The sequence below is a fragment of the Nelumbo lutea genome, chromosome 2 (genome assembly GCF_056320005.1).
Source record: "Nelumbo lutea isolate HS-2025 chromosome 2, American lotus-T2T, whole genome shotgun sequence".
NCBI lineage: Eukaryota > Viridiplantae > Streptophyta > Magnoliopsida > Proteales > Nelumbonaceae > Nelumbo > Nelumbo lutea.
In genome coordinates, this window is record NC_142685.1 from 17173410 (window position 1) to 17194901 (window position 21492).

The 21492-nt window shown below is 42.8% G+C and overlaps 1 protein-coding gene across 1 annotated transcript in view; it reads right to left on the reverse strand.

The window, feature by feature from the left end:
- The window catches only part of LOC148868885 (uncharacterized), a 74330-nt gene that overhangs the window by 37824 nt on the left and 15014 nt on the right, over positions 1-21492 (reverse strand). Inside the window, exon 5 of the mRNA XM_088971347.1 lies at positions 3849-3857. Within this exon, the coding sequence (XP_088827473.1) occupies positions 3849-3857 (9 nt within the window). The remainder of the gene's footprint in view (positions 1-3848; positions 3858-21492) is intronic.

Sequence of the window (21492 nt, forward strand, 5' to 3'; positions counted from 1 at the left end):
AAGTTTATATGGTTCAACCCCCCGGTTTTTTGGCTCAAGGAAGTGAACAAAAAGTGTGTAAGTCGAAGAAGTCTTTATATGGATTGAAGCAATCACCAAGGGCTTGGTTCAGCAGATTTCATACTACAGTTCAAGAGAGAGGATACAAGCAATGTCAGTCAGATCACACACTGTTTGTAAAAAGAGTAAAAGGGCTTGGTTCAGCAGATTTCATACTACAGTTCAATAGAGAGGATACAAGCAATGTCAGTCAGATCACACACTGTTTGTAAAAAGAGTAGAAGGTAAAATGGCTGCCCTAATAGTATACGTGGATGACATAATTGTTACTGGAGATTGGAATGATGAAATTCAAAGTTTGAAGGGCTTCCTTGCCACTCAGTTCGAGGTGAAATATCTAGGACCCGCCAAATACTTCCTTGGGATTGAGGTTGCCCGATCAAAAAGGGGTATCTTCATCATGTCCTAGATTTTCTCAAGGACACGGGAAAGATTGGGGTTAAACCAGTTGACTCTCCCATTGATCCCAACCATAAGTTAAGTGACAGTCAAGGTGAACCACTTAAGGATGTGAAGCGATTTCAGAGGCTTGTAGGGAGATTGTTGTACATCTCCATGACTCGTCCAGACATAGCATATGTTGTTGGTGTCCTCAATCAGTTCATGCATGCACCTAGGTCCGTCCATCTTGAAGCAGCGGAGAGAGTACTACGGTATCTTAAGAAGTTCCCAGGTGCTGGTTTATTATTTCAGAAACATTGATACTTGAGGGTTGAAATTTACACAGATGCGGATTGGGCTGGATCTCAAGGTGACAAAAGGTCTATTAGTGGTTACTGCACCTTTGTAGGAGGGAACCTTGTTACTTGAAGGAGTAAGAAGCAAACCGTGGTAGCTAGATCCAGTGCTGAAGCTGAGTACTATGCAATGGCACACGGAGTAGCCGAAGGTATGTGGATAAAGAATCTATTGGGAGAGTTGGGTTTTCCAGTTGGTAAACCCATGACTCTGTGACAACAAGGCAGCTATCAGTATCATTGCCAACCCGATACTACATGATAGAACAAAGCACATTGAAGTTGACAAGCATTTTATCAGAGAGAAAATCATCACAGGCAAAGTATGCACTCCATACATCAGCTCTGAAGACCAACTTGCAGACTTATTTACAGAAGGGCCAAACCATTCCAGACATCAAGGTCTCTATGACAAGTTGGGCATGATTGATATCTATGCCCCAACTTGAGGGGGAGTGTTAACAGATGTATTATATGTACTGTACACAGGCTTAGTACCCGCAAGGGTATTTTCATAATTCTGTAGACATATTGTTATGTACGGCTATAATAGCATAAATAGAAAGCTTCACTCGACAGAAGCTAAGTTTTGTTGAGGCCTTAACTCAGTTGCCTCTTATTCTTCTTCCTCTTATCCTTTTTTCTTCTTCTTTTCTCCTTGAGCACTTCTCTTTTTTTTTATCAATAACAGTAATTTTATTAAAAATATACGGAAATTACAACCAGATTGGAGGGGTAAGACATCTTAACCCTCACTTACATAACTGAAAACACCTATTACAATATAGCTCAAAAGAAATTAGATCTTCCCACCCCCTGTTTAGCCAAGGTGTCAGCCATGGAATTAGTGCTCCTCTTGGCCTATTGAACCCTTACAATCATATTCTGAGTTAGCTGCTTGATTTCCTTTCTTTCATTTGAGAACTTCCATAGGCTAGACTCTTCCTTCTGTAACCAACTAACAGTCAATTGAGAGTCTCCTTCCACCAGCAGCTTACTAATATTCAACTGCTTAGCTCTTTTTACTCCTTCTAGAACTGCTAGGATTTCAGCTCTCAGAGAATCCCCCCAGCCTATAGATCTTGAGAACATAGCAATAATTTGACCATCTTCATCCCTGAAAATACCACCTATGCCTGAAGGGCCTGGATTACCTTCATTGCTACCATCGAAGTTCAATTTGATGAAACCCAAACCTGGTGGAGTCCAAACAGGTCTAATAGCACTAGACATAGGAGCTGACCGACCCACTTCTTCCCAGTTTCTAATGATGTCTCCTACTGAATAGGCTTCAAAAAGCTTCAAAGACTTGACCCAGTGTACCACCCTAACATAAACAATTTCTATGAGGGCTTCCTTGCTTTTTTCTTTGTCATGAAACAATCTTTGATTTCTTTCTTCCCAAACCATCCAACAAATAGCAGCTCTAGCACATCTCCACAAAATTTTACCTCTTCTTTAAACCCCTCACTGGAGTGGAACTGAACAAGCTTTGCACGCTTGAAGGGGAGGGCCACCTACAACCAAATAAAGAAAAGAACCAACACCAAATCTCTGAAACAAAAGGGCAAGAAACAAGCAAGTGATAATAACCTTCACCAATGTGGAGATAAACACCAATTAGGCCTTTTCTTTTGAAGTATGTCACAAGTGTTACACTTTTCTAGGATTGCTTCCCAGCAAAAAGCACTTACCCTAGGAGGGATAGGGCTACCCCAAACTTCCCAGACTGGAAAAGAAGACCCAGGTACCAGACTAGGCTATGTCAATACTTTGAAAAAAGAGGAGCAAGAGAAGATACCCGAAAGGACAAGAGACCAAACCCTAGAGTCCAAACGGGAAGGTTCAAGAGCTACCTCATCCAAGATTTTAAGCGAATTCAAAATGGGTTCCAACTCAGAATCTCTGAGAGCTTTTCTAAGACCCAAGTTCCAACCAATAGCAGAATTAGATAGGGTAGCAAAGGTTGCTACCAGATCATTTTTAAACCTAGACAGAGCATGCAAGGAGGGGAACTGCTCTTTCAAAGGAAAACCCCCCACCCAAGTGTGCTCCCAAAAATTTACCGACAAACCAGAACCAAGATCATACCTGATGAAGGGAAGAAAAGACTGAAGGATGGCATGAATGGACTTCCAAGGAGAGGCTCTTGAAGACCTAGATGATAGTCCTGGATCCCAGCCAGTTGCCTCTTGCCCATGAATACTTAGAATTATTTTAGCCCACAGATTCTCCTTTTCTTTGGACCATCTCCATAACCATTTCCCTAACAGAGCTTCATTCATCTTTTTCAAATTCCCCAGCCCCAGTCCCCCTTCATTTTTAGCTCTTGTAACTAGCTCCCACCTAACTCTATGGTCCCTTTTCTCCTCCCCGGGTTCCCATAAAAAGTCTCTCATTAGTTTTTCCAATTCCCTACAAACTCCTTCAGGGATTCTGAACACCGACAAGTAATAGACTGGAAGGTTTGCCAATGTTGACTTAATCAGGGTTATCCTACCCCCCAAAGACAAGTAATTCTTCTTCCAAGAAGCTAGCCTTTTAGTGAACCTATCAATCACCAGATTCCAAAAACTTCTTTTTCTAGGATTATCCCCTAAAGGAAGCCCTAAATACTTCAGTGGCCAATGAGCTACCTCACAACCTATCGCTCGGGCCCTTTCCTCCACCTCTCCTTCACTCATATTAATACCAATCACACAACTCTTATCAAGGTTTACTTTGAGGTTAGTCATTAGTTCAAACACTTTAATCACCATCTTTAGATTGCTCACCCCACTAATCTCCTTGCCATCACAAAACAGAATTGTGTCATCTGGAAATTGTAGGTGAATGACCGGAACCCTATCCCTCCCCACTCTCCAACCACTAATCAGATTTCTGGAGCCTGCCCTCTCAATAAGCCTCCCTAACACTTCAGCAATTAGGGTAAAGAGGAATGGGGAGAGAGGGTTCCCTTGCCTAATACCCCGGACAGCTGGAAAGTGATCCACCACTTTGCCATTTACTAACACAGAATAATAGCAAGTTCTAATGCACCCTTTTATCCACCTGCACCACCTTCGCCCAAACCCAAAAGACTCTAAAACTTCCACCAACAGAGACCAATCAACCAGATCATATGCCATCTCCAAATCCAGCTTACACACCAACCCTTTCTCCCCTCTACTTCTGTAATCCTTCACACTCATTTGCAATTAAGATTTGGTCCACAATTTGCCTACTCATCACAAAGACACCTTGATTATGGGAGATAATTGAGGGGAGCACCACTCTAATTCTTTTGGATAACACCTTAGCAATGATCTTGTAGAGGTTGTTAACCAGACTGACTGGTCTGAACTCTTTAGGGTGACAAGCCCCAACCTTCTTCGGAATTAAAGCAATAAAAGTAGAATTCAAGCCTGGGTTTATCACACCTCTTCCAAAGAATTCCAAGAACACTGCTTGAATATCAACCTTAATTATCTCCCAGCAATCTTGATAGAAGGCCATCGTGAAACAATCAGGGCCCGGGGCTTTAGATCTATCCATGGAGAAAATGGCATCCCTAGTTTCTTCTAAGTCAAACTCTCTTTCCAGCCACAACCTCAACTCATCAGGGAGCTTAGGACAATCTAACCCTTCGATCCTTAATCTCTCTTGCAGAGGCTTTCCGGAAATGGGTTTAAAGTGTTCCGCAAAAGCCCCAGCAATCTCTTGATGTTGAGTTAAGACTGTCCCATCAACTTCCAACTTAGATATGGTGTTTTTCTTTCTTCTACCATTGGCTATTGCATGGAAAAATTTTGTATTCCTATCTCCTTCCTTCACCCATTTGTGTCTAGATTTCTGCCTCCAACTTACTTCTTCTTTGAAAATTGTGTCCTCCAAACTCTTCCTTAACTCCCACCTCAGTTCTCTATCCTGACCCCCAAAACATCCACTTTCCTCCTTCGCATCTAACTCTTCTATCTGGCTTATCAACTGCTGCTTCCTCTCTTCTATCCTCCCAAAATGTATAGTATTCCATTCCTTAATTTTGACTTTCATCTCTTTTAGCTTCCAATGGAATTTCATCCCAGACCAATTGACTTCCAGGTTACTTTCATTCCACCAAATTTTCACTTTGTCTTTGAAGTCTGGGTGAAGTAACCACATATTTTCAAACTTGAAGGGAGAAGGCCCATAGCCACCAAGATCAGACTTACATATCGTTATAGGCCAATGATCAGAAGTAACTCTAGGTAAGGCCCTTGACACCAAATCTCCCCAATGCTCCTCCCAGTCTGTGGTGAACAAGAACCTATCTAATTTGGTACAGATAGGTTCAGCTTGGAGATTAGACCAAGTAAAGCTATTATGAAGAAGGTTCAATTCTTTTAACTCAAAAGCATTAATGAAATCATTGAACTTCCTCATGTTGGTAGTGCTCCTTTGCCTCACCTTGTTACTTTCTTCAGTGAACCTAGTCACATTGAAATGCCCTCCTACACACCATGGACCCTCCCATAGACCTCTAATATCTTCCAATTCCTCCCACAACTCCTTCCTTTGTTTGTAACCATTGGGGCCATAAACATTGGTGAGGACCCATTCAAACCCATCTGACACCCGTTTAAATTTGACAGAAATTGAGAACCTTCCCATTAACTCTTCCACTCCCTCCACTACTTCATCCTTCCACAAAGTAATTAACCCTCCAGATGAGCCCCAAGAAGGGCTCATAACCCAGCTTAGTCCGTTCACTCTCCACACGCTCCTAGCCCATCTCTTATCAAATGATATGAGTTTAGATTCCTGAATTAGAACAATGTCTGGGTTTTCTTTCTTTAAGACCTCCTTTATTAAAGCTCTTTTCCTTGCACCCCCCAACCCTCTCACATTCCAGCTTACAATCTTCATTTCTTCAACACCTCTACTTACCCCCACTCCCTTTCCTTCTAATAGCCTCCTTTTCTTCCCCTCCCTTTCCTTACTCTAGCCTCTTTGCCCTCATCCACTTCCAACTTCAGTTTCTCAGCTTCACCTAACCTTCTCTTCCTCCTATTCCCGCCATCTTTTTCAACCCGTAAACACCCTTTCAGCTCATTTAGATCTTTCACCTTGCAACCTAACTTTCCTATATATTCAGCTAATGACTCCTCTTCTACCTCTCCCTTATCTTTCTTTCCCCCCTACCTCACTCCTCCTATTCCCTTCCTTCTCCTTCTCCAACTTACCATTGCCCTCCTTAGATTCCCCCCTAGCTAATTCACTTGAATCTGCTTTACCCACCCTCACCACCTTCTTACCCCCCTCCTGTAACTCCCCACCCTCCTCATTGTCAACCTCTAATCCTTGGGTATTCAGTACAGGGGCACGACTAGAAACTGAAAGACTGACATCACAGGCAGAGCAGACATTAGTATGTAAAACCGAAACCACAGCCATACCTAGGTCTAAAAGAATAGGAGAAGAGACAATCGACAGGGTTAGTCCAACCACTCTCTGAATAGGGGTTGGTTGATCGCCACCTAGGCTGACTTCACCCTTGTTCGTACTTCCGAGGCTCTATCATTTATCCCCGCCTGTGCCATCTCTGCTCGAATTTTGGTGAGCAACCAAATTTCTCTTGCAGGTCCCTTGTCTTAAGTTACTGTCCTGGATTCATTCTTCCTTACTTAGTATTTGATTTTCCTCCTTGTCTTTCAAGGCACACTCAACAACATTCATCTCTCCGCACCCAGTGGAGGTTTTATGCATTAAGGGATCCTCTGCTGCAAGCTTTGAGTATAGTATATCAGTGTTTAAGGTGTCTTCCAACTCTCCTTGACGTTCGTCACACTGAAATTCCGCTTCATCGTCTAAGTCTAACATCTCCTCTGAGCTACCACAACTGACCCAACCGCCGCCCTCATCTTCACCGTCTTCCCTACATCTCCTTTGAGCTACCACGACTAAAAGAGATTTTCGGTCCCCAACAGTCGAATCTCGTGAGGAAGAAGATAGACACTTGGAATTGTCTATCAATAGCTGCTTATAAAAACGATTCACGTGACCACTTAAGTGGTCACATGAATCCGAAGAAGTGTTGTGGGCCCTTATCTCATTATGAACAAACCGACCCGAAACTGAGCCAGTCGGGTCAGAATGTGTAGTGAGAAACTCAAACTTAGACCTGACTCGAACCACCCCTTGGTCTGACCGGGTTACTCCTTTGACCAACTCTACATAGGACAAACCAGCTATAAAGTTGTTTTTGTTTTCAAAAAAAATTGAAAGTTTTTCCAAAAATGCATCTTTACTTTCGACATTCGACTTTTCAGCTTCCACATTTGATGAAAGCTTCACTCCAGCAGTTGCCACATGTCCAAACCTCCTTTGCTCAGTCCCGCCAACTGTAATCCATCTTGCCACGTCATCATCTCCTTCAAGCTTTGACCTCCCCATCCACTGCAACGTTTCAACTTCCGAATTCACCTAGACTTTATACCAATATCCTTATGTGCATAGTTGTAGTACCCTCAGAACTTCCTCAGGCTTCATTCCAGCAACTCTCAAAAGAACTACTCTCAAATCTGTAGTCTTGTACGATAGAAGAACACCACCCATCGCTCGCACCAATCTCTCTAGGGTGAATTTTTGCCAGAGATGAAAAGGTACCCCTAGCAGCTTCAGCTTGAAACTGCCCTCTACAGCAGCAACCTCATTCGAAAGGGGGCACCAATTTTCAATTCTAACAGGTCCTTCACTCGTATCCAACATGGTGAAGTCCATCAACATCTCCCCCACATCAAGGATTGCTTTTCTATCGTTGAATGGAATAAGAGTGACCGTCTGGTTTAACCCAAGCTTCAACGACACCTCCTCTAACAGCCCCTTCCAGTCCTTTACCTCCTTCCTCGTAGATAAAATGAGTTTCTTCTCCCAAGCTCCCTTCTCCCCGGCCAAAGCGATTTTTGGTTCTGGTATTGTAAACGCCACTGTTGGCTTCCTTGGTTTTCCACTGTGTCTTCTAAGCCCAACCTCTCCGGTCTCTTTCTTCTTTCTGTCATCTCTTCTTTCTTACTTTGTCCACCAACTACTTTCTCTGCCTGTACCTTCACGGTCCCTGATTCCTTGCAGACTAATCTCCTGTGTATAGCATTAGCCACCGCTAACCATCCCTGCTGCCGAGCACCTTCAGGGATAATTACTGTTTGCCTTTTCCTTTTGTCAAACTTTTCTTCTAGAGTAACAAACCATCCTTTGTTGTTCTTTCTTCTCTCAACTACTTATTCTCTCCTGACCTGCCTTAGCATACCTTTCCACACTTCACTCCAGTTCACTTGGGCAGCTCCATCTAAAAAACCTAGAAACCAAGGAACAGCACCTCCCACCAACAAAACCGTTCCTCTCTTTCCTTCTCTAATCTTGATCGTAAAGTCCTTCTGGTAGAATATCTCCTCCAACAACATTTCTTTATTTTCTATTCTCAGAGTTTCTCTCCGCTTACCGGCAGGTGAGAACCCTTCTTGTCCTTCGAACTCCATGCTTGTTGATCTAGAAACCAAGCGTTGTTGTTCTTCACCTCATTCTTACAGCTCCTCACATTTGTTGATCTAAGAGAAGCATACTCATTAGGCCATTACAAGACTTGAGCACTTCTCTTTTCTTCTCTCTTTATCTTTGCTTTTCTTAAGAATCTCTTGAGATAATTTTCCCTGAAGAGTGTCTCTGTTTCTCTCTAGCTTCCCCTTAAGGAGCTTAAATAGGGAGTGGAGTAGTTATGTAACTACCTCCTCCTCCTAGGTGAAGGACAGTTTTCCTTCCCATTTAAAGATAGGGAACTCCCCACTTAAAGAGAGGGAACTCCTATACGGGATGCTTTTTTATAGTTTATTTGGGTTACTAAATTATTAAATATTATTTGGATTAAAAAAATATGCCTTCAACATGGATAATGAATTGAATAATCTCATGAGTCTTTTACAAATTCTTGGCAGTTTGTGCTTGGACCCTTCTAAACCATATAGGTGTCTTTTTACGCCCCCCATCCTAAGGGTTCATTCTTGTGTGCATCTTTTTCAAGTCTCTTCCCCCTCCCCCATCCCAAGGGCTCATTCTTGTGTGCATCTTTTTCAAGTCTCTTCCCCCCCCCAACATCCCAAGGATTCATTCCTGTGTGCCTCTATTTTCAAGTCTGCTTGTCTTTCTTTGATCATTCTCTTTTCCCTTAAAGAGGTTTGATGTAGACTCGTTCCGTACAGTCATTCGTCTATTATGACGTATTTGGCTGCCTGACGCTCTACCCTACTGGCAGCATTACAATCTACGGGGAGGGTCTCGTGTAGCAGATAGCTCGCGAGCAAATCAATCCAGTTTGGCTCTGCTTGTACGACAGGAGAGACCTCCTCTGCCCCCCTGATAATGCTAGGGTGAGGCAGGTTCTCTATGTACATGGTTCTCATGGTGTTGTCGCTTGCGCTGGCCAATCGGGACAGAGCATCGGCCTCAGCATTCTCAGATCTCGAGATCAATTTGATGAAGTATGACTTGAAGTTGAGTAGAGCCTCTCTGACTTTGGCTAAGTATGCGAGCTTCGTATTCGCTGGTGACCTCGTTGACCACGAGCTGAGAGTTGCTGTAGATAACAATGTGTTTAGTTTTTACTTCATTTTCTAGGGCCAGCCCGGATATCAACGCCTCATACACCATTTCATTATTGGATGCAACGAACTTGAAGCGTAGCGCATACTCCAATTTCACACCGCTTCGTCCGTATAGAATGATTCCAGCTCCACTGCCCTACTGATTTGATGTGCCATCCACATGGAGGATCCAAGGATCCTCATCCCATGTCGGGTCCTGTCTAACAAGGAGAGAGGCTATGCTAGTTGGCGCCTCATTGTGCTCGGGCTTGGCCAACTCAGGGACCTCGGTGCTGAAAGTGCATTCTATGACGAATTTGGCAAAGGCTTGGGCCTTGATAGCAGTTCATGGCTTATATTGGATGTCATACTCGCTGAGTTCGATGGCCCACTATGTCAATCTACCGGAGACCTCGGGCTTGAGCAAGACTTGCCTCAGAGGCTTATTAGTGAGGACGACGATCGTATGAACTTGGAAATACGGCCAAAGTTTATGAACTGCAACATCTAGTGCATATGCCAACTTTTCGATCTCTGGATACCTCATCTCTGCTTCCTCCAACACTTTGCTAACAAAGTAGATGTTTTGTTGGACCCGATCTACCTCTTTTATTAGTACCGAGCTGACTACCTCGTCACTTGCAGAGAGGTACAGCTCTAAAATGTCTCCCTCCTCGGGTCGGGTCAACACTGGAACGCTAGTGAGGTACCTTTTGAGCTTGTCAAAGGCGAGCTAGCACTCTTCGGTCCATTCGAAGCCCTTGCTTCTTTTAATTGCCTTAAAGAAAGGTAGGCAGCGATCTACGGCCGTTCAACCTCTAAACCTCCTTCAATTTCCGGGGTGGTTTCATATCTAAGATGGCCTTAATTTTGTCAGGGTTGGCCTCAATGCCACACCGGTTAACGATATAACCTAAGAATTTACTCGAGATGACACCAAAAATGCACTTGTTCGAGTTTAATTTCATATTAAACTTGCACAAAATTTCAAAAACAAAATGCAAATCTTTTATTAAATCATTTGAAAATTGGGTTTTGACGGCCATGTCGTCTACATAACACTCTACTTTTTTGCCGATCAATGGCTCAAACGGTCGGTTTACAAGTCTCTGAAATGTTGCCCTAGCATTTTTCAATCCGAAGGGCATGACCTTGTAGCAGTACAGGCTGAGCTCAGTTATGAAGGTCATTTTTTCTTCATCAGTAGGGTCCATTCTGATATAGTTATAGCCCGAATAGGCATCCAAGAAGCTTAGCAACTCATGCCCTGAGGTCGCGTCCACCAAACAGTCAATCTTGGGGAGTAGGAAGCAGTCCTTTGGGAAAGTTCAATTCAGGTCGGTATAATCGATGCACATGCGCCATTTATCGTTTGCCTTTTTTACCAGAACAAGGTTGGCTACCCAGCTCGGGTAATGGACTTCCCTGAAAAAATTGGCTATGAGAAGCTTCCCGACCTCCTCATCAACTGCTAACCAACGCTCCAGGGCTAGGTTGCGTTTCTTCTGTCTAACGGGCCTAACTACAGGATCAGTGTTTAGTTTGTGAGTAATGATTTTAGGGTCTATGTCGGGCATTTCGGTTGCAGACCATGCAAAAATATCTAAATTTTGAAGTAAGAAACTTACCAGCTAAGATCGTAGAGGCTCCTCAACCGAGGCACCGATCTGGAGAGTCTGAGTTGAATCCTCTGTCGAAGTGGGCATAGAGACCGTCTCTTCTATGGGTGTAGCTCGCTCTTCATGATACTCTGCAGGTCGCTCCAGCTCGAGCTCATATGCTGCTTTGGCTTTCCTTTTGAGGGCGGCAACGTAGCATTTGCGTGACTCGAGCTAATCAACTTGCGCTACCCCGACTCCGAAGTCCGTGGGGAACTTCATGGACAGATAATAGGTGGAAACCACCGCGCGCAAAGTATTGGTGATGGGCTGATTTATTATGGCATTGTACAGGGAGGAAGTCATGAAGCCTCACTAAGCTAGGCCAGGTGCCGACCTCCACCGATACGATGACTCTCCCCAGGGGACTAACTTCCTCTTCGCTAAAGCCCACCAAGGGGGTGTTCGCGGGTTTCAGATTGCTCTCCTGAAGCTGAAGCTTGTCGAAAGCGGGCTTGAAGAGTATGTCTGTCGAACTACTAGTGTCAACAAGGACATGCTTCACCTCGAAATCATTGATTCTTATCTTTACAACGAGAATGTCATCGTGGGGGTACTGGACTCCGTGCATGTCATCCTTAGTGAAGAAGATCGGTTCCTCTGTCTTTGGCCGCTTCGGGAGATTCCGCTCTTCTCTTTCGATCTCACGAGTCGAGGTCCGTGCCACGGTCGAGGTGCAACCCGCGATGATTGATCCGCCGGTGATCATTTGGATCGTTCCCCGAACTGGCCTTTCTTCAGGTGGCTGCCTCTGTAGTTGGTCACCTTGCCTGTTGCTAGACCTGGGAGCATCTCTACCTTGCTTCCCCTATTGCCCTGTTTTATTATCATTTTGTACAAAATTTCTTAAATATCCACGACTGATGAGTTCTTCTATCTCATCGTAGAGGTTTTTACAGTTTTTAGTACTATGACCATGATCTTTAGGAAAATGACAATACAAATTTTTATTTCTAACATTCGAATCTCCTCTCAGCTGGGGTGGCCACTTCACGTACGGCGCATGGTACTTCTTCTCGATGTGCTTCGACTTCGAGTGGGCTCGTGGCTCCTTAGCCTGGGCAATAGCTCCATTGTTGTCACACAACAATGGGATGGGTGATGTGCTGGACAGAACTACTCCCAACTCGTGAACGAACTTCTTCATCCACACGGCTTCTTTGGCAGCCTCATTTGCGGCAATGTACTCAGCCTCGGTCGTGGAGTCTGTAGTGGACCCCTGTTTGTTGTTTTTCTAGCAAACAGAACACGATCCTATCGTGAAAACATATCTAGATGTAGACTTTCTATCATCTGGATCTGACTGAAAATCGGCATCTGTATACCCTTGGATCTGTAGTTAGCTACCACCGAATACTATACAAAACTCTTTTGTCTTTTGAAGGTACTTAAGTATGTTTTTCACAACAATCCAGTGCTCCTGCCCTGTGTTGGCCTGAAATCTGCTTACTACACTCACTATCTGAGCAATGTCAGGATGAGTGCACAACATGGCATACATGATGCTCCCTACAGCAGAGGCATAGGGAACATCCTTCATGCCATCAATCTCCTCAGAAGTCTTGGGAGACATCTTCTTGGAGAGAGTGACTCCGTGCTTGAAAGGAACATTTCCTTTCTTGGAGTTTTCCATGCTGTATCTTTTGTCTATTTTGTCAATGTAGGCAGATTGGGATAATCCTATTATCCGCTTCGATCTATCTCTCTATAGAGTCGAAGACCTCGTATATATGAGGCTTCTCCAAGATCTTTCATGGAGAATTACTATGAAAGTCATACTTTCACCGTAGTCAGCATTCCTACATCATTCCCAATGAGTAGAAATGTCATCTTCATACAGAACCAAGAGACAACAAATTTATGACCGCGCAGATGTCCAAGAGCCAACAAGTTCACGACCATTGTCTCCAGATGATGGGTTATATCAACAAACTGGAGGCTCTTGGATCCGGGCTGGATCTGGTAACACAGATCAATGCTATTCTCAACTCTCTGCCTCCGTCCTTTAATCCATTCATCATGAACTACAAAATGAACAAGCTGAATGTCAGCTTGCAGGAACTAAGCAATATGTTGTAGAGGGCCGAAGAATTTATTAAAAAGGATAAGCCCATTGCCATGCTTGTTGAAACTGGCAAGTCGGGCAAGAAAAGGAAGGCAAAGAGAAAGCCCCAGAAGAAGGCTGTCAAACCTAAGAAGTAGAAGAAAGACAAAACATCAGATGCCTATCACTTTTGCAAGAAGACTGGCCACTGGAAAATGAACCGTGCTGCCTACCTGAAATCGAAGAAAGGTAATTTTGAAACTTGTGTTATAGAAACCAATTTATTGGTAGCTTCTGCATCCTGGTGTATTGACTCTGTGGCTTCAACTCATGTGTGTAACTCGCTGCAGGGGTTCAAGGTAAGTAGAAGGCTGAGTGAAGGAGAAGTCACACTCTACTTGGGGACTACTGCAACTATTGCAGCCGCGGCCATAGGAACCGTGGAATTATTTTTTAGAGAAAGAACAATTGTACTGAAAGATTGTCTTTATGTACAAAATTTAAGGAGAAATTTGATTCATGTCTCAAAACTGTGTGCAGATGGTTATTTTGTCTTCTTTAGTAATACGATTACTATTAAAAGAAATAACAGATTCATCACATACGGGGAGCTGGAGAATGGTCTCTATGTTCTACATCCTTCTCTAGAAACTAACATAATCGAAACTGCATCGACTGAAATCCCCAAGAAGAGAGCCCGTGATACAATTAATCCCACGTGCTTGTGGCATTACCGACATGGCCACAACGGTGTTAACCAAATCACAAGGTTCGTAAAAGATGGTCCTTTGGATTTTCTAACTGTAGAAGATCCTCCCACCTGTGAGCCTTGCCTACAAGGCAAGATGACGAAACAACCATTTAACGGTAAGCTTGAAAGATGTACAGGCACACTTGACCTAATACATACTGATGTATGTGGTCCCCTGAGTGTTAGAACACGGAATCAACACGGGTATTTCATCACCTTCACAGATGATTTTTCACGATATGGTTACGTGTACCTAATGAGACACAAGTCTGAATCCTTTGAAAAGTTCAAAGAGTTTAGATAAGGCCCTTCGATCAGATCGAGGTGGCGAGTATCTCTCTAACAAATTCAGGGACTACTTAAAGGACAATGGGATAGTATCATAATTAGCTCATCCTGCTACACCACAACTTAACTGTGTTTTAGAGAGGAGGAATAGGACCTTATTGGATATGGTCCGATCGCTTCTCAAACACTAAGAGTTACCCACATTTTTTGGGGTTACGCATTAGAGACTGCGATTTACGTGCTGAATCGGGTTCCAACCAAATCGGTTCCGAACACTCCATAAGAACTTTGGACCGGAAAGAAACCAAGTGTCAGACACTTGAATATTTGGGGTTGTCCAGCACACGTTAGAAGAACGAGTGCAGACAAGTTGGAATCCAAGACCAGCCATTGCCTATTTGTAGGCTGCCCAAAAGGCTTTGTAGGTTACCTATTCTATGACCCAAGTGAGCAGAAAGTGTTCTGCAGTCAAAATGCACAATTCTTGGAAACCGATTACATCTTGGACACTCATCGTTAGGAAATTGTTCTTGATGAGGAGAGCTCAGGAGCAGTGGGAGATGTCCCAAAAGTTCCAGGTAGTGACCAACCTAGAAGATCCACTCAGGTATCCAGGCCACCAGTACGTTATGATTATGACCAGGATAGTTACCTGGTGGAAACCTTGACTAGTGAGGAGGATCCCATGACTTACGCGAAAGCTATGTTGGACATAGATTCCCAAAAGTGGGTGGAGGCCATGAGAGCAAAGATGGACTCAATGAAGACCAATGGAGTCCGGACTCTAGTAGATCCACCCGCCGAGGTAAAAGCAATTGGTTGCAAATGGATTTACAAGAGGAAGAATGGCCCCGATGGTAGGGTGGAGACCTTCAAAGCTCATCTGGTGGCGAAAGGGTACACTTAGAAAGAGGGCATCGATTATGAGGAAACCTTTTCGCCGGTGGCCATGCTTAAATCCATTAAGATCCTGGTAGCTGTAGCAGCATACCATGATTATGAGATTTGGTAGATGGATGTCAAAACTACATTCCTGAATGGAGATCTTATTGAAAATATCTATATGCAGCAGCCGCAAGGCTTCATTGCTGCAGGTCAGGAAAACATGGTATGTAAACTTAATAGATCCATTTATGGACTTAAGCAAACTTCTAGAAGTTGGAACATCCGTTTTGACTCTGCTGTCAAATCGTTCGACTTCGAGTAGAATCCAGATGAACCCTGTGTCTACAGGAAGTACAGTGGAGATAAGGTTACCTTCTTGGTTCTGTATGTAGATGACATTCTACTCATTGGGAATGATGTAGGAATGTTAACTACAGTGGAAGTATGGCTTTCACAGCAATTCTCCATGAAAGATCTTGGAGAAACCTCCTATATACTGGGTCTTCGACTTTATAGAGATAGATCGAAGCGGATAATAGGATTATCCCAATCTACTTACATTGACAAAATAGTCAAAAGATACAGCATGGAGAACTCCAAGAAAGGAAATATTCCTTTCAGGCACGGAGTCACTCTCTCCAAGAAGATGTCTCCCAAGAATTCTGTGGAGATTGATGGCATGAAAAATGTTCCCTATGCCTCTGTCGTAGGGAGCATCATGTATGCCATGTTGTGCACTCGTCCTGACATTGCTCAGGCAGTGAGTGTAGTAAGCAGATTTCAGGCCAACCCAGGGCAGGAGCACTGGACTGCTGTGAAAAATATACTTAAGTACCTTCGAAGGACAAAAAAGTTTTGTCTAGTATTCGATGGTAACTTACTACAGATCCAAGGGTATACAGATGCCGATTTCCAGTTGGATCCAGATAATAGAAAGTCTCCATCTAGATATGTTTTCACGATAGGATCGTGTGTTGTTTGTTGGAAAAGCAGCAAACAGGGGTCCGCTGCAGACTCCACGATCGAGGCTGAGTACATTGCCGCATGTGAGGCTGCCAAAGAAGTCGTGTGGATGAAGAAGTTCATTCACGAATTGGGAGTAGTTCCGTCTAGCACATCACCCATCCCATTGTTGTGTGACAACAATGGAGCCATTGCTCAGGCTAAGGAGCTACGAGCCACTCGAAGTCGAAGCACTTCGAGAGGAAGTACCACGTACTGCGGGAGATTGTTGGTAGAGGGGACGTCCTAATTCAGAAAGTAGCATCAGCAGAAAATGTAGCAGACTCATTGACGAAGCCACTATCACAGAAATTGTTTGAGAAACACGTGGAAAGCATGGGACTCCGGCTAGTACCTGATTGGACCTAAGTGCAAGTGGGAGCTGCTAGACAATTTTGTATGCCCTTAGCTTCAAGCAAGATGATGTACTTTATGAGTTTATTGTAAATGAATAAAAGTGCATATTTGATTCATGTTCCCTTGGTATGTTTTTGTATAATACCCTTAAACTGGACACTTACTGAGACTCGTGTTAGTTTAGAATGTTCACAGCCAGTGAGTCAGTCTGGGGAGACCTATCCTGACAAGGCTGACACTGTAGTGCCACCAAGTCGGTTGGGGTGGCATGTCTCAGCTGCCACGGTGAGACCTTAGGCACATATAGTGTAGGATTAATTGAACCTATGAACTGGACTAGAGTTCTAGTATTGCCCTGGATCTTGGAGATTGATGGGCAAAACTGGAAAGTTACACCCAAACCCTAGACTCGATTATGATACTGCACTAGGTGTCGGATTGGGTTGTCTTTGATGTACCAATCAGTGAGATCCTTAGCGGGGGTCAAAACCTGGGTATGTTGGGACAGTCTGAGAATTCATCTAAGTGGGTGATCATAGTGACAAAATCAGTCCCTTTGTCGGACAAAGGTAATGATCGGGGATGCATTCTCACTGATGGAAACCAAGACTGCCAGTAGCCGATTTCAATCGTTGAGATTTGTTTTGCAAAATATATTTTATATGAGATATAAAAGTATATATATTATGGTTTCGAAATGATTTGCAAAAGATTTTAATTCCCAGGATCCATATAAGCAGAGAGTGTAACACTGTTCCTTGCAGCCGAGGGAGAAGTCATCTCTTGTCGGGCAGTGTGTGATCATTATGGTCTAAGAGGTTAAGTGTAAGACCATTGAAGATAATACCTAATGGGCTAATCTTGCATCTGCCCACAGTCCCTGGGTGTTACAAGGTGGCTTGGCTCAGGGACCACTTAGGGTAAGTGTTGGGCCCATAGAGCCCATGAGATGGGTTTTAAGGGATGCACTGTCCATAACAGTGTATTTGGCCAGGCCTTGTAACAAAGGCTGGGCCGAACCCATATGGCTGATGTGTAGATCAATGTTTGGGTCCCATGCCATACAAGGAAGACCAACTGGGCAGTAGTTTGGAAGGTTAAGCGAATACATAAACTTAAATGGGCCTTAAGCCCATTTCAAACTAGATTGATTTGATTAGTCACTTAATGGGGCGAATTCTTAGATGGATCAACTGATAGGATTGGGCCCAGACCCTATCCACTTAGAAAGTCCAAGATCTAAATAAGATTTAGATCTAGAAGCTTCCTAATTAGATTAGGAGATGACTGATCTAATCTACAGATAAGATAAGGGTTATCCCTTATCACTTAAAGAGACTTCTAATCCAAATATGATTTGTTTCACCAACTCCTAATGGGATTAGGAGCTGATCCTTTTAAGATTATAAAAGGAGGAGGGGGCGGCAGCCTTGAAACATGCAATACACAACTCCTGTCATCAGAGCTGAAATCACAAGAAAAGAGAATTTTGCTCCCTACAAATACTCTCTTGCCGCCTCCTTCCTGTAGCCGCCGCCTCCAGCAGTTGTATCTTCTCCTCTCTACAAGAGTAATCAAGATTCGATCTTGATACCAATTTTTCGGAGAAAAGATTGGTTGGAGCTGTCTTCACAAACCATCCAGTTGATTCTTGCAAAGGGTCAAGTTCTTTTGGAAGAACACTGTTGATTCTGCTCCACCCTGCACTGCACCATCTTCAGTGGGAGCAGATTTTGGATCATTCCTTGGGCATGAACACCTTCATTGGGAGATATTGTTTCTCTGTATCAGGTATAATCCCTTCCTACTCCTTTTGGTTCAGATCTGGTTCAGTTCGTAGTTTAAGAATGATCATTGAAAACATGATTTTCTAAATAGGGAATTCGATTCCTAATTGAAGAGAGAAAATTTTTTGAAATTCGCCCCCTTTATTACGCATCTTTGGGCGTCCATGTGATGGATATCCTATCCCTTCACTATTTTGTGTATCTCACGCCAGAATAACCCGTAAGGGGCAAAGCAAAACATTGCACGGTTATACCCCAAGAGCCTTATTGCTATGGTGCTAGGACAGTAGGAGAAAGCTTTGTCATTGATGGTGAAGCATTCTTTGGCTACCTCCCAGCTATTCACCACCAGAAGTCGATGCATAGCTAGCCGGACTATGAAGGCCGGTCCATGCTTATCGGACATGCCTCCAAATATTATGTGTGGCAGCACATGCCCACCCAGTATCTCTTTGTGACCGATAATAGGCCCTGAACCAGGCACTACTGGGGCTGCTGTCTTGATTTTACCGTCGGTAGTGCTCTTCTGAGTCCTTGCCCAAAGTAGGCATGAGTAGACAAAGAAAGATAAGACAAGGAGGCCAGCTATTAGGGATTTCACCAGGAGCAGAAGAGAATCCATGGTGGCCAAAATGGAAATGAGGTTGAGAGGTGGGAGGCAGTAGTGTAATACTTAATTACTTGTATAGGATGTTCCACCGGCTGGTTTTATCTTATCGCCATAGTTAATTTGTGAATACATACACGCAATATTTGGGAGATCACATCTCCGCTCGACAGTATATCCCGGTCGCTGTCTATTAGGAACATCTTCTCGTGATGACATTATTAATTGGTTGGCTCTGTTTGTGAGAATTTTGCAATAGGTAGAATGCAAAATATTTATGGTCACAAATAAATAGATGCAAAGCTGATTGGAGTACAAAATTTGTATTCGGAGAAAAATTCAACCAATTTTGTTGGCTGATTGATGGGACGCAAAGGGCTGCTGCATTCAGAAAAGCCGTCCCTTTCTTGAGGTTGTCTCATTGTTACCAACTTTAATATTGACAATTTACGCTAGCTTTCAATCTTTACATTTGTTTTTTTCTTTTTGTCTTTTAGTAGCTTTCAATCTTTACATTAGATTCCTATAATTACTGAACACAAACACAAGGGCACGTAAATCTTTGGTTGTAAAATAGACGATGAGAAATCAAATTATTATTTTTTTTTTGGGAATGTGGATTAGTGATTTGGGTCAAATAAATCAACCGATGGTATGATAATTAAATAATAAATTTTTAAAAAATAAAAAAGTACAAGTAATCAAAATAATATATAAAAAATTATATATTAATTATGTCAAACAAAAATTAAGTATAATAAGTAAAAATTATTTATATAATGTAGATGATATATAATTTAAAACAAATTCAAAAGTAAAACTGTTTTCTTATTTGATGGTGGGTCATTGATCCAACTTTTCAAAGAAACTCATGATATCATAATTGAATAATAAATATTTAAAAAAGATAGAACACAAACAATGAACAAGTAAAAAATTCTATCACATTTGGGAACATTTATAATGTTATATATTCATCATAATAAATAAAAACAATTATTAAAATAAAATTTATTTTTATTCATGGCAAAACTTAATGGAATACAAAATTTAATAATGATAATAATAATAATAATAATAATAATAATAATAATAATAATTGTTATTGTAATTTAAAATTTTCACATGTGATACACATGCACATTTATAACAAAAATTTGAATTTATTTTTAATCATATTATTATTTTTGTTAATTTTGAATTTTTATCTTAATTATGATATATTTAAAATTCAAGTAATTAATATAAAAAAATTCATGTGCATTGCATGTGCTTAATTACTAGTGTATAAAATAAATACGATAAAAAAATAAAAACTAAACACCAATCAAATAGTCGTATTTGTTAGGGATTAAATGAGTTCAATTGCCGTAGATTTCTGTCGATCACCACTCTTACTTGTTCGGCTTTCTTTAGAATTCCACGTGGAGCCTAATTAGGTGAACCTAGCTAAAACACAATCTTCCACTGATGAATTGACAAGTTACAATGAATCTAACTAATTAATAAGATGACTACTTACAATCCAAGCTAAATAATTAATAATGACTGATGGTGCGCGATCTGGTCACTCATAGCTAGCAGTGGCTGTGCTCTTACCTGGAAATGAACGAGATACCTGTGAGGAAGAAGAAGGATCCTCGAGGAGCTCTCCCTGTGGGAATACTCCGATGCTTAAGTTAGTAGCAGGAAGAGAGAGTTGAAGAGCAAAAATGAAAGGGCTAGAGTGCAGATCACGCAAATTACCTTTGCTCTTGGGGGTCAGAGCTCTTATATACTGATGTCCTAACAAATCAGGTATAACTGCCTCTGATTCTCTGCCGCAGCCGTTACTTTCCAAGGCTAAGCTGGTGGGCGTAGGTAATCGTTGCAGAGTACGGACTTGCCAAACAATGGACACCTCTCAGGGTTGGCAGGCACGACACCGCCTGGCGAGAGATGTGGATGCAGTCTCCAAATTTTGGTAGGTACGATTGTCCGATAGGAGATCTTCCTGTGATATGCCGAGCTGCTATGCCCCGAGCTACCTTGTATCGAGCTACCCTATGCCGAGGTGCTTCTACCCAAGGTGAGTTTGGACAGGGGCGAGTTTATTCTTAGGAGGCTGCCAAGTGTCATCTTGTAGCGAGATGCCACGCGGATCTTGGCAGACTGGTCGTGCTGAGTTGTCACTTATGTTGAGTCACGTCCACGTGCCCTCTTATGATGAGGTCGGGCCAAATCACCCTCCATCAATTGCCCCCCACTCCCTGAGCCAGGGGTCCTGACCTGGTGTGGGGAGTTCACAACGTGACGGGTGGATTTGGCTCGAAGTCTAGGTCGCCCCGTCAAATAGTTCGTCGGTCGAACCAATTTGCTGCTCGGCGCAATCAAGGATAACACGAGTCATGTACAGTTCACACATGGACGTCATGCGATCTATAGACTTCGCGGATGTCAAAAAATGCACTAAATTGATTTCACCTCGGGGGTTGTGCAGTCGGATTTCTTGAGAGCCATTAGATCGTCTTGATCTCAACCGTTGAATCTTGGACAGAGCGGCTATAAATAGGGGGGGGGGAACCCCGGTCATTTTCTCCGCCATAAGTTCACCATCATTCATCTTGAGGTCATGGCTAAGTTCCTCAGCTCGGGTTTTCCAGTTCGTCAGTCTTCCCTTGGTGAGTTTCCTTAGTCTCTCCTTTTCAGTTCGTAGTTTGCTTCTTCTTTTTTAGCTCATTTTCAG